Here is a 13594-nt window from a genome sequence, read left to right as displayed (position 1 = left end):
CTTGTTTCACACAATTTAAGAATCAGCTTAACCTTTCTGTTAATATAAAACAAATAAACATATCACATACAGTATATACAGCTCCGGAAAAAATTAAGAGACCAGTCTGGATTTTTCTTAAATCTTCATCTCTACATTACTCATTGAAAATGTATTGGAATTTGGTAGAAATGTTGTCAGTGGTTTATGAAATAAAACCAAAATGTTCATTCTACTCAAACATATGCCTCTACATAGTAAAACGAGAGACACTGAACATTTGGAATGGTCTCTTAATTTTGTTCCAGAGCTGTATGTGTGTTCCATTTCCAGTTGGGTCTAACCGACTACTGTGAACTGTTTAGTGAGTAAACACAGTACGCTCTGGTCCATGGTCCATGTTTGGATATGTAAATGAGTGTTGGTGTGTGTGTGTGTGTGTGTGTGTGTGTGTGTGTGTGTGTGTGTGTGTGTGTGTGTGTGTGTGTGTGTGTGTGTGTAAATGAGTGTTGGTGTGCGGTTGCCTTTGCCGACAATGTTATTCTGCCCTCGGAATGCTTTGTCTGAAGTAAAGCATCTCCATAGAAACCTATACAATGGTGGCACATGGGCTAAGGGTCTGAATGGGCTAAATGTTTTTTTAAATTATTTTGAAGGACAATGACACTAGAGTTAGGATACAACCGAGAGCAACTAGCTGGGATATTAAGTGTTGAACAATATATTAGTATGACCTAATTTAAATTGCAATACATACTGATGAAGATAAATAATGTACACACACACACACACACATTTAACAGATGTGTGTGTGTGTGTGTGTGCCACACACACACACACACACACACACACGCACACACACACACACACACACACGATAAATCCAACTAATTAAGCCGAGAGAACAGTGTACCATCATAACTGGAACTCACACTTCTGGAACAAGAAGGTTTTTCCATAAATAAAGACCTCAGTATGTACAGAGTCATTATATTAGCCCTGTTGCACTCAATGACGCTACAGTGTGTGTGTGTGCGTGTGTGTGTGTGTGTGTGTGTGTGTGTGTGTGTGTGAGTGTGTGTGTGTGTGTGTGTGTGTGTGTGTGTGGGCTGACCATGGTGAATCATGTCTGGGATGTAGGTTGACGTTTTCAGCAATAATGTGAAAAGCTGGAGAAACATTCTCTGTTCTTTCTTCACAAGGGCAGTGATCAGATTCTCAATATGCCGTTCAGATGTTTTAATTGTTTTTATCTCTTTGTAAACGGTTGTTAAACCTGCAGTGTGTAGAATTTTGGGTTTTATTTCCTAGCAGATTTTGTAGAAAGTAATTATAATATCCATAAGTACATTTAATTTAGTGCATAATAGCTGAAAAAAACGTTTTGAATTATTATTTTTTCCCTTAGAAAGGGTCTCATATATGTCCATATTTCTGCACATTTTGGACCAAGGCCTAGTGCCGCCATCTTGAAAGTGTCATAGTTGGAATGTCATCAGGAGCATTGTTTAAAATTCAGAATTGTTCTTGTCCTTGAAGGCCACTGTAGCTTCTGTTATTATTCGAAAGTGTTGGGGTTACCCAGGGAGCGTTGCATTCTAGAACTTTCTAGAACTTTCTTGATGATGTCATATTACACACTGCACCTTTAAGTTAAGATAAGTTAAGTTACTTTATTAGTCAATGGTTGGTTACATTGAAATTTGTCTTTTCTCATATCCCCTCTCAAGTTCCCACACTCCAGAGGGGGTCAGAGCGCAGGGTCAGCCGCAGTACAGCGCCCCTGGAGCAGTTTGGGGTTAAGTGTCTTGCTCAAGGACACAATGGTAGAGATGGTGGTGCACCGTAGACGCATTACTCTGCTAGTTTTACAACTAACACCCTCCTGTCCGGTGCTGGGGATCGAACCAGAGACCTCATGGTTACTGGGAGGAGGAACCAGAGACCCCATGGTTACTGGGAGGAGGAACCAGAGACCTCATGGTTACTGGGAGGAGGAACCAGAGACCTCATGGTTACTGGGAGGAGGAACCAGAGACCTCATGGTTACTGGGAGGAGGAACCAGAGACCTCATGGTTACTGGGAGGAACCAGAGACCTCATGGTTACTGGGAGGAGGAACCAGAGACCTCATGGTTACTGGGAGGAGGAACCAGAGACCTCATGGTTACTGGGAGGAGGAACCAGAGACCTCATGGTTACTGGGAGGAGGAACCAGAGACCTCATGGTTACTGGTCGGCCACCTTTCCTCAAGGCCATCCTACCGTCCCTGTTGTGTATTAGTATATTGTGTATCTGTAATAACTCGACGTCATTGTAAAAGGGGGTCACCCCTCAATTGATCTTTCGAGGTTAAATAAAATTAAAATTAAATGAAAATTAATTAAATGATTTCTGAGAGAGTTTAATTTATATTTAGCACAGAGATGGCTGTGTGATGGTTTATTAACAGTTCCAATGGACAAGTCAAATACTCCGAAACAGAGAAAAGGATGTTATGGCTTTGGCATTAAAATTTTTTGTGTATTACTTTTCTCTTAGTGCACTCATGTGGCTTCATTGTCATTGTAAATGTGTAATATAAATGTGTTAGTGGAGCAATTTAAAAACTGACCAAATAGTAATCCATCATCCGATCATTTACAGAGGATATGTGAGAATATGTACTTGATCAATTGAATGCAATTGACGCTATGTTTTACTAGTCAGTCCGTCTGTCAGTCAGTCTGTCAGTCTGTCATTCAGTCAGTCATTTAGTCAGTCAGTCAGTCAGTCTGTCTGTCTGTCTGTCTGTCTGTCTGTCTGTCTGTCTGTCTGTCTGTCTGTCTGTCTGTCTGTCTGTCTGTCTCTCTGTCTGTCTGTCAGCCAGTCATCTAAATTAGAAAATGTGTGTCTTCGTAGAGTATTTAATTTCATTAACTGGACATGAACTGCTTTAATTTCCACACTGTAAGTATGTGACTGTTTCCACACTATGGACTTGACCAAGTTTCACTTTCCTTTAGAAATTAACTCACTGTGGTGAAACAGCGGCCTCTGCTGGAGAACTATAGGTATAGCAACATACTAATGATTTATTGTGTTAACCCTCATCCTACTAACAGACAGAGGCCCACCAAACGACCACCATAGCTAAATGTATACATATTTCATAACAAAAAAAAACGTTTAATAATGTTACTACTGCTTTGAACAGGCCTATATAACTAACAACTGTATCTTTAGTGGATGCATTTGTTTATTTTATTTATTTATTTATTTATTTAATACAGGGACAGTGCATATTATCAAACATTTCTGTCAATATGCCAGAATTAGCCAGAAGGCTATTTTTCATCTGCAGTCCCTAGACCGATGGTGAAAGTCACCCTAAAAGAAAATAAAGTTACACATTTACATAACACAACATACCTATAGTAAAACGTACCATTAAAAAGTAAGTAAAGTAAAAAGTACTATTAAAAAGTAAGTAAAGTAAAAAGTACTATTAAGCTAAAATATACAATAAAAACACAGCAGAGCAACAATCAGACAACAGCAGACAATGACATGAACAGGTTAATGGTAATGTAGACAGCTCTGATTATCAATGAGACATTTATTTAACTGGAATTTAAATGACCTATATGTGTTCAGATTTCTGATGGCTATGGGGGTGAGGTTCCACTCAGTAGCTGCACGAACAGAGAAAGAAGTATGGCCAAATACACTCGCCCTAAAAGGGATAATACAATCTCCCCTCGCTGAATATATTCTATTGCAAAATACCCAAATGCTGCTCTGGTATTCCTAAAGAAAACGTTAGTGAGACAGACATACTCGCTGGATAAACGTTAGGTTAATAAATATATAGTGTCGAGGAATGTACAGTTATTGTGCAGGTTAACCCCTCGCTGTTACACCTGCCAATACAGTAGTAGGCTAAGGTTCAGCACCATGGACAGAGAGCTGAGCGGTGATTGGTTCATTACAACTACGTCATGGATTACAGTAATCTTCCTATTGGTCAGAATCAGAGTGACAGCGGATCCGAGCGCTGTGATTGGTCTAGCGCTCTGTGATCGTTAGGATTTACAGTCTACGGTTATACAGTAGCACAGAAGAAAGTATTAATAATAGTGCTACAGATTAGCTTGAATATATCGTCCAGTTTGCCGGTGCCAGTGTGTTTAAAAGGCCGCTAAATCATCGCTGACGACCGGGCACAGAGAAGAGAAAAGCGGCCTCTCTCTGGAAGAGGTAAGAAGATTAAATACTTCCGTTGGAAACCCACTAATTCCCTGCTATTATGTTCCGGCTACCTGTCAAAATAGAATAGCCTGTTGCTGTCACAGTGTGGCTCGCTCGCGTGTGATTTTCCACAAGCGCGCGTGCCACTGTCTCTATGCAACGTGCGCGAGACCATACATTTAATATTGTTCTGGTTATAAATGAAACCGGAAGAATTGAGTCGTTAAAGCCTTCTCAGTAGGCTATAGTAGTGAAACGGTGAATGGAGGACACACACACACACACACACACACACACACACACACACACACACACACACACACACACACACACACACACACACACACACACACACACACACACACACACACACACACACACACACACTTTAAATCCCCCGTCGGGACGCGTTAACACTTAGCTTATGGCTCACGACGGTAAAACGCCTTCTTACCGCAAAGTGTGCCGTTCATCCACCACCACACATACTGTATGACTTTAGATATGGAAATAATAGTAAATTACCATACAGCTTATAGGCTACATAGATATAAATTAGCACCAACAACTAACCCTGCGTTCAAATACCCATACTTCCCTACTATTTAGTATGCCAGAAAAATATGTAGGATGTCCCAATACATGCACGTCAATTGTAGTATGCTGAAAATACATAAATGCCCCAGTAACTCCAATAGCATTTTGGAGTATGTGTCTTTATTCTTGACATTTCTCGACACAATAAAAAAAAAAAAAATCCTTATATGATTTTTTTTCTTCTCTCCTGTGGCCCTAAAACTCTTTTGTACTTTTAGTGTGTAGTGTCTGTAGTTTTTAGTATGCGATTTGGAACGCAGGGATAATAGGCCGCTATACTGACCTCCAGTTACTTCCTATCCGACAGGTTTACGTCACAGAAGAAGGAGTCAGTCCACACAGTGAGCTCAACAAGTTATCAACATGGGAGGTGAGTAAATATGAAAAATAATGTAACGGTGAAATGAAATACTGGTAGCCTAAATAGTGTGTGTACTACTTTCCACTTATTCCTTTATCGGACATGTGACTACTATCTAAATCGCTTGTCGATCTAAAGTGTTTGTCTATCATGAAGCTCATTATGCTTCATATTTTGTGTAACATCATTATTTTCTTTAGACCCTTTCTGCTTTCTTTTACATGTTTTAAATATTTTTCAATCAAATCAAATCACGTCCATGTGATATGTGCAGCATACAGTAAATACAGCTCTGGAAAAAATTAAGAGACCAGTTTGGATTTTTCTTAAATCTTCATCTCTACATTACTTAATGGAAATGCTCTAAATGACAATATTTTTTGGTGGAATTTGGTTGAAATGCTGTCAGTAGTTTAAATTATAAAACCAAAATGTTCATTCTACTCAAACGTATGCCTCTAAAGAGTAAAACGAGAGACACTGAACATTTGGAGTGGTCTCTTCATTTTTTCCAGAGCTGTATATTCTAAATGCCATATAGGCCTGTGTACCTGCCATGTCTAGATAGACAGATAGACAGATATATAGAGAGATAGATAGATAGATAGATAGATAGATAGATAGATAGATAGATAGATAGATAGATAGATAGATAGATAGATAGATAGATAGATACAGTAGATAAATAGATAGATAGATAGATAGATAGATAGATAGATAGATAGATAGATAGATAGATAGATAGATAGATAGATAGATAGATAGATAGATAGATAGATAGATAGATAGATAGATAGATAGATAGATAGATAACCACCACTGCTAAATGCCATATATAGGCCTGTGTACCTGCCATGTCTGACTGTGTTGACCTGCTTGTCCCCAGAGCCTAACTTCCCCCCTCTGCCGGGGTTCATCCCCATGAAGCCGTGCTTCTACCAGGACTTTGAGGAGATCCCCGAGCAGCACAGAGGCATGTGCAAGAAGATGTACCACCTCTGGATGTGTGAGTGGATGGCACGGATGTTATATTGCGATAATACACTGTCAACATTAGGGATACAGAGAGATAGGGGGGATGACATGCAGTAAAGGTCAGATTTGGACCTGTGACCACTGCAACGAAGGCCGGAGCCAATATGGTACACGCTCTATCCACTACGCCACCGGAGCGCCCTCGAGCAGTCATGTTATATGCCACCTCTGGATGTGTGAGTGGGTCAGAAATATGTTGTTATGTCATATAACACTGTTAAAATAATTTTTTTTTTTTAAAGTCAAATTTTCAAGGCAAAAGTCGGCACTGGACTTTTGAGGTCAATACATTTTTTTAAGGAAATTTCCTACAGTTGAGCCAGCGTATTATCTTGTGTTGAGATAACGTATCATTCATATGTAATCACAATATATCTTTCACATTCACATCCTCTGTCATAGACAAACAAAAACCAAGTTGGTCAAAATGTTGATTCAACCAATAAACAGTATTAAAACTGTCTGAAAAACCCTCTGAATCAAATACTATATATTGCCAAAACTTTTACTTTTTGGTACAGTATGTAAAACTCAAAACTTGATGTTTCATTACATTTAAGTTGTCTCAAGAAAATATAATTAGTTGGGACACATGTAGGCAGTTTCGCCAAAATTTAAGAGCTTTAGTTTAAAAAAATAAATAAAACATTTCTTTGCATTTTTATGCTTTATTGATAGTGTAGAGACAGAGTTGAAAATGGGGCAGAGAGGGGAGTGACATGCAGAGAACGACCGCGGGCTGGAATCGAACCCGGGTCCGCTGCTGGCCGAGGCCCATGGGGGGGGACGCCCTACCAACTGAGCTAAGGGCGCCCCAAGAGCTTTAGTTTTAGCTTCAAAACTCAAAAATCTAGTGAATACTTGCCTTGAAATGTATAGTTTTTCTAACTTTTCATTATTGTAGTGGTTTTCAATGTCAAATGCTACAACACCCTTGTCTCATGCTACTTTAAAAACTTAGGATCTTAACATTTAACTATAACATTTACCACTGACTTTCCCTGCAGGGGCTGTGTGACTGTCTAAAAGCCTATATAACCAAAACAGAAGCCAGAATTTATTTTTTGAATTGTCCTAGCGGTCCCATAAACAGCCTTCTCCTCTGTTGTTAACTCATGACACAAACTATCTAACAGACGGGCAGGGGCTTTTACAAGGGTCCCATTGCTCCAGAAATATATATTTTGTGTGTGTGTGTGTGTGTGTGTGTGTGTGTGTGTGTGTGTGTGTGTGTGTGTGTGTTTTAGTTTTATATTATTGGCTGTCATGGTTACTGGTTTATTTGCTAATGTTGTCATGGCGCTGACCAGATGGCCTTGGTTTGAAACGAGCCGTTAACACTAGAAATTGAAACATTGAATTTGTTTTTGTTTTTGCCAGAAGCACTTTCATCAAAGTTTATACCACTATAAACAGGCAGTGTGATGTGTGTGTGTGTGTGTGTGTGTGTGTGTGTGTGTGTGTGTGTGTGTGTGTGAGTGTGAGTGTGAGTGTGAGTGTGTGTGTGTGTGTGTGTGTGTGTGTGTGTGTGTGTGAGTGTGAGTGTGAGTGTGTGTGTGTGTGTGTGTGTGTGTGTGTGTGTGTGTGTGTGTGTGTGTGTGTGTGTGTGATATTGCCCTGGTCTGGATGTCCCTGTACGTCCATGAAGTCATGGCAGGGGCAAAGCAACAGGAAAAGGACCAACACTGCTTTGGTTTACATAGGTGCAATGACACTAGCAGTTAGGAATAGGGCAGATAAATAAAGATAATAAAAATAAAATAAAAAAAAGCATGCAAAGCTAACATTTACTCTATATCTGCTCCAAAACGCATCGTAAGGGTGGTAAAATCTCGATTGTAAGTCGGAAATTGATCAAAATTATAGCTGCTGCAAGTTCCATCTTACTTAACTGCTGAAATTGTAATGACTGGGGGTGGGGGGGGGGGGGGTTTGGGACACAGGTGCGGACCAAGGGGTGTCTGAAAGTTATCCCCGGAGGGATAACCACTAAATCGCAAAAGCGACTACAGGGAAGGGGAGAAAACAAAAATGCACAGATATAACCTCTTCACACCTGGGCTCAATCAGCCAATCAGTGCCACCCACACCTGATTGCAGTGAGAGAATCAGTCACCACCGGGCTGAAATATTTAGTGTCCTCACAGTGATGTCAACCCACCTTGAACCACCTCCTACTTTTTTCAGAGAAAAACAAAGTCTATGGTAAGCACATATTGTATACAAGGACCCCCACGGACACTCGGCCAAGTCCACTGGCAACCCCGAAAAATATGGCGGGACATCTTAGCAAGCATCCTGTGAAGAGTGCACACTGCCTTTTCTACGCACAAAAATAAAAAAGAATGGAAACGACCTGTGACCTTAAACTAGAGAATCAAAGCTATTTGAGGCTTTGCAGGATCGTGACACCCTTTATAGTTTCCATTGGAAATACACCACAATAAGTTTGTCTCAACACCTATGAACTATCTCACAGTAATTAGAGCTAAACTATTTTCTTTCCACAGGCGACTTCTTTCATAGTAAACATTAACCATGAGCAGGTACTCAAAACGGCTTTTGGATCTGCTATTCTTCTATTTCTTACTAGTCTTTCTTGCATGCTGCTAAGCCTACTGTATTTGCCATATACTACAGTGTGTTGTAAGCTACAGTGTGTGAGCATGGCATGAACATTTTATACTTGAGTGCTATCCAGCTTGTGCTATTTTTCTTTTTGTCCATTTTATCTGAGCATGTACTTCTCAACGCATGTGTGAAAATCATTTGACGACGACAGTGTTTTTCTTTTTCCCTCTTTGTGTTCCTCATCTGAATGGAATTTCTGTAAAGTTCATCTAACTTAAATGACAATATCTTTGATTTGCTAAACTCTTTTCCGATGCTTACGGCATACATTGAAACCGGATACGCGCCCATGATTACTCTTTTCTGCATGCATGTCTGTGTATGTGTACTGAAATGATACGTTTTTGCTAAGCCTATTGTCAATTTGATATTGATGGCAATGTACTGTATACTGTATGTCTAGGTGTAGTTGAATGATAAGCCTGTGTGTTCTGCTCTCCCAGTGAACGGTGCCACTCTAGCGGTGAATCTGGTGGGCTGCTTTGCCTGGATGTTTGGAGGAGGAGGAGTCACTAACTTTGGGCTGGCGATCATCTGGTTAATCATGTTCACTCCCTGTTCGTACGTCTGCTGGTTCAGACCCATCTACAAGGCCTTCAAGTAAGTCCCATGTTACAGTATATACTTTATTTCAAAATATTGTAAGCAAGTGTTAAAGGTGCAGTGTGTAATATGACATCATCAAGAAAGTTCTACAAAGTTTTAGAATGCAACGCTCCCTGGGTAACCCCACCCCTTTCGAATAATAACAGAAGCTACAGTGGCCTTCAAGGACAAGAACAATTCTAAATTGTAAACAATGCACCTGATGACATTCCAACTATGACACTTTCAAGATGGCGGCACTAGGCCTTGGTCCAAAATATGCAGAAATATGGACATATATGAGACCCTTTCAAAAAATTCAGCTATTATGCACTAAATTAAATGTACTTATGGATATTATAATTACTTTCTACAAAATCTGCTAGGAAATAAAACCCACAATTCTACACACTGCAGGTTTAATCAGATGAGATGATTATTTCCATTGATATATCAGTTACATTGAAGATGCCAATTGTACATACAGTACCACGGCACTTCATGCAGTAAGCATTATTTCCAAATCCTGTGATGATGTGGAGATATTGCCTATCATGTGTTAAGTGACACCATGGTTACAGAAGCATGTGATTGAATAGTTAAATCATGCTGTGAATAGCTGTGAATACACATGTTCAGTGTGTGGATCCCCAAACACACATGATGGAGGGTGAAACCACTGACACCTTATATTGCAAAGTGGGAATGACCTACATTGGCTTGAATGCACAAACCATATTTACGTATGTATATTATTTAAACTTTTTTTCACGTTTTGTTTTCTCTCAGGAGTGACAGTTCCTTCAACTTCATGCAGTTCTTCTTTGTGTTCATGGCTCAAGTCGGCATCAGTATCATTCAGAGCATCGGCATCCCGGGCTGGGGGGTCTGGTAAGAGGCACAGGAGACTGTATTTGTTTGTTCTACTAGACTTTAGACATAACGTAACGTTTATCACAATTATTTTAGAATATAGAAATAATTGGAATCATATTTGGTTTGTTTTAATTTTTCATTTGACATATTTGCTTTTTCTGTTAAAGACCTACTTCACCGGTGGGAATATGAAGGTGTATTGAATTCTGAGATCCTATGTAGTATAAATGTGCAAAAAAAATTGAAATTGGTTCATCCTAGCCTGAGAAAAGGCAGATAGAGTGTTTTATGGTCTCACTGTCTAACCCTACATTTCTCTTACTGTGACATCACAGGTGAAGTAGGCCTTTAAGTCCCTGGTTCAAATGATTTAGACCAAAAAAAAAGTTTAATCTTTATTATATCAAGGGAAACTTGCTGCTACAATGATGTGCGTAGACTTACTACAGCCAAAGTCGTCGCTACAGTTCAGACTTACATGATAAATTATTATCCGTCAAATCAATAATCAGAAGTTCTTTTAATTAAACTGCAAAATCTACTATTGAATGAAAATCACACACTCACTCTCTGAACTCCAACAGTAACTCCAGTCAAGTAGTATTTCGTAAGAGATATTGCTCTCACACACACACACACACACACACACACACACACACACACACACACACATACACGCATGCACACACACACACACACACACACACACACACACACACACACACACACACACACACACACACACACACACACACACACACACACACACACACAGTCGAGTAGTATTTCTTAACAGATCCTTCTCACTGCTTTCATTAACATGGCAGTGATGGAACGTCAGAAATTGCTCTCATATAACTTTTATGATAAAGCGGTTATTAGATTTTGGAGAGGGCCGTTAACGAGACCCTTTAATATGTCACCTGCCTTCTCCTCTGATGATCAGGAATTAATATTATGCCAGCCGCCATAAAGCTTAGAAATGTCACCGTGTGCGTGTGTGTGTGTGTGTGTGTGTGTGTGTGTGTGTGTGTGTGTGTGTGTGTTTCTGTGTGTGTGTGTGTGTGTGTGTGTGTGTGTGTGTGTGTGTGTGTGTGTGTGTGTGTGTGTGTGTGTGAGAGCGTGTGAGCAATACGTCTTAAGAAATACTACTTGACTGGAGCTACTGTTGGAGTTCAGTGTGTGTGTGTGTGGGTCTGTGTGTGTGTGCGTGTGAGAGTGTGTGTGGGTGTTTCTGTGTGTGTGTGTGATTATGTGTGTGTGTGTGTGTGTGTGTGTGTGTGTGTGTGTGTGTGTGCGACTATCCTCATGTATGAGCTATAAAACTTTTAAACTTCATATCGCGGTGGTTAAAAAGTCCACTGAAATGACTTGGCATTTAAAACCCAGATGTCCCGTGGTGATGTCATGATACTACGGAACACTACATGAGCCAGTAACAGATTAGTATGATTCATTTTGTGTCTGAAATCCCAAATAATTCGATAATGTCATGAAATTGTGATAAGTGGAGAAACTGTAGGTGAATAGGTTCGACATTGTACCTCGTAGATAATGTCATGAAACTTTGCCAGTTGATTACTAACATTAAATAAAAAAATATTTTTTTTATTCAGAAATGGTTGATTTAACGTGGACATTTTAGCAATATCTTACTAAGTATGTGTACATTTTCATCAGGCAAATATCTTGATGTTGGATACAACCAGATGTAAAATCTTAATTTCATATTTCGTTAGAAATTAGAAAACATGTTAGTGAAGCATAATAGACAACAATCTGTAAATTCCTTGCCTGCAGTCTTAATGGTTTATCTGTGTCTGTCTGTGTGTCCATCTGTCTGTCTATCTGTCTATCTATCTATATATCTGTCTGTCCATCTATCCATCTATCTATCTATCTATCTGGCTTAATGGTTTATCTGTGTGTGTGTGTGTGTCTCTCTCTCTCTCTCTCTCTCTCTCTCTCTCTCTCTCTCTCTCTCTCAGTGGATGGCTGGCCACCCTGTCTTTCTTCAGCTATAACATCCTCATAGCTCTGATCATGTTGGTCCCTACGCTCATGTTCACTGCAACGGCAACACTGTCCTTCATCGCACTGACCAAGGTAAGAATTTAACATTTGAATATGTCTACAAATACACAAGCAATCTATTTAAATCTTTACTGTTTTGTATATATAACTTCCATTTTGTCTTTAGGCAGAAAGTACAGATACTCGGTTTTATTGTGGTCGAAAATAATATTATATACAGTATACGTTTTTCAGTCCAGGATTTTAGAAATATCTATCTATCTATCTATCTATCTATCTATCTATCTATCTATCTATCTATCTATCTATCTATCTATCTATCTATCTATCTATCTATCTATCTATCTATCTATCTATCTATCTATCTATCTATCTATCTATCTATCTATCTATCTATATATCTATCTATCGTCTGTCTGTCTGTCTGTCTGTCTGTCTGTCTGTCTGTCTGTCTGTCTGTCTGTCTGTCTGTCTGTCTGTCTGTCTGTCTGTCTGTCTGTCTGTCTGTCTGTCTGTCTGTCTATCTATCTATCCATCCATCTAATGTTTTTATATTGAATTTTTCCAGATCCATAACTACTACCGTGGCAGTGGTAACAGCATGTCCAGGGCCCAGGAGGAGTGGACCACCGGAGCCTGGAAGAACCCTCACGTGCAGGCCGCCGCCCAGCAGGCCGCCATGGGGGCCGCAACCGGGGCCTTCAACGACCAACCACCACAGCAGCAGCAGCAGCAACCCAGTCCACAGTACAATGACAACCAGATTTAGTAAAGGAGGTGTCAATCAATTAAAGGCAAGGCAAGGCAAGTTTATTTCTATAGCACAAGTCAGACACAAGGCCATTCAAAGTGCTTTACAGGGGCAATATTAAAATACACAAAACAAGTGCATAGAAATAAAACATTTAAAAGTGTAATTTTTAAAGGTGAAGTCAGTGATTTTGGATAATGTGTGTTTGTCAGAATCACTTTTTTTAATGACAACCGGATGTAGTGAGCAAGGTGTTAAATAATTAAAGGTGGAGTCAGGGATTATGGAGAAAGAATGCTCGGTGTTGAAATACGTTTGTCAAAGATAGTGAATATCTCCTCATGATCTGCTACTTGTCTGTACTATGTGTGCGCTGAAAATAAACAGCAGAAACCCAGTCCACAGTACAATGACAATCAGATGTAGACCAAATAAGTGTTGAAGAAATAAAGGTGAAGTCAGTGATTCTGGAGAACGCTTGTTGTCAAAATCACTTTTTACCAAGATCAGTGAT

The 13594-nt window shown here is 39.6% G+C and overlaps 1 protein-coding gene across 1 annotated transcript; it reads left to right on the top strand.

Annotated features, from left to right (window-relative positions):
- Positions 1-5170: 5170 nt before the first annotated feature.
- On the top strand, positions 5171-13098 carry LOC307251765 (secretory carrier-associated membrane protein 5-like; the record flags this gene model as incomplete). The annotated part of the gene is made up of 6 exons (XM_080029178.1): positions 5171-5177; positions 6055-6174; positions 9278-9434; positions 10209-10310; positions 12284-12401; positions 12898-13098. The coding sequence occupies 6 exons, from the start codon at positions 5171-5173 to the stop codon at positions 13096-13098; spliced, it is 705 nt and encodes a 234-aa protein (XP_079885304.1).
- Positions 13099-13594: the final 496 nt, after the last annotated feature.

Source organism: Ammodytes marinus (genome assembly GCF_949987685.1).
Source record: "Ammodytes marinus genome assembly, chromosome: 1".
Classification (NCBI taxonomy): Eukaryota; Metazoa; Chordata; class Actinopteri; order Uranoscopiformes; family Ammodytidae; genus Ammodytes; species Ammodytes marinus.
Note: the sequence above shows the minus strand (reverse complement) of the source record. Positions and strands in the feature narration are given on the sequence as shown.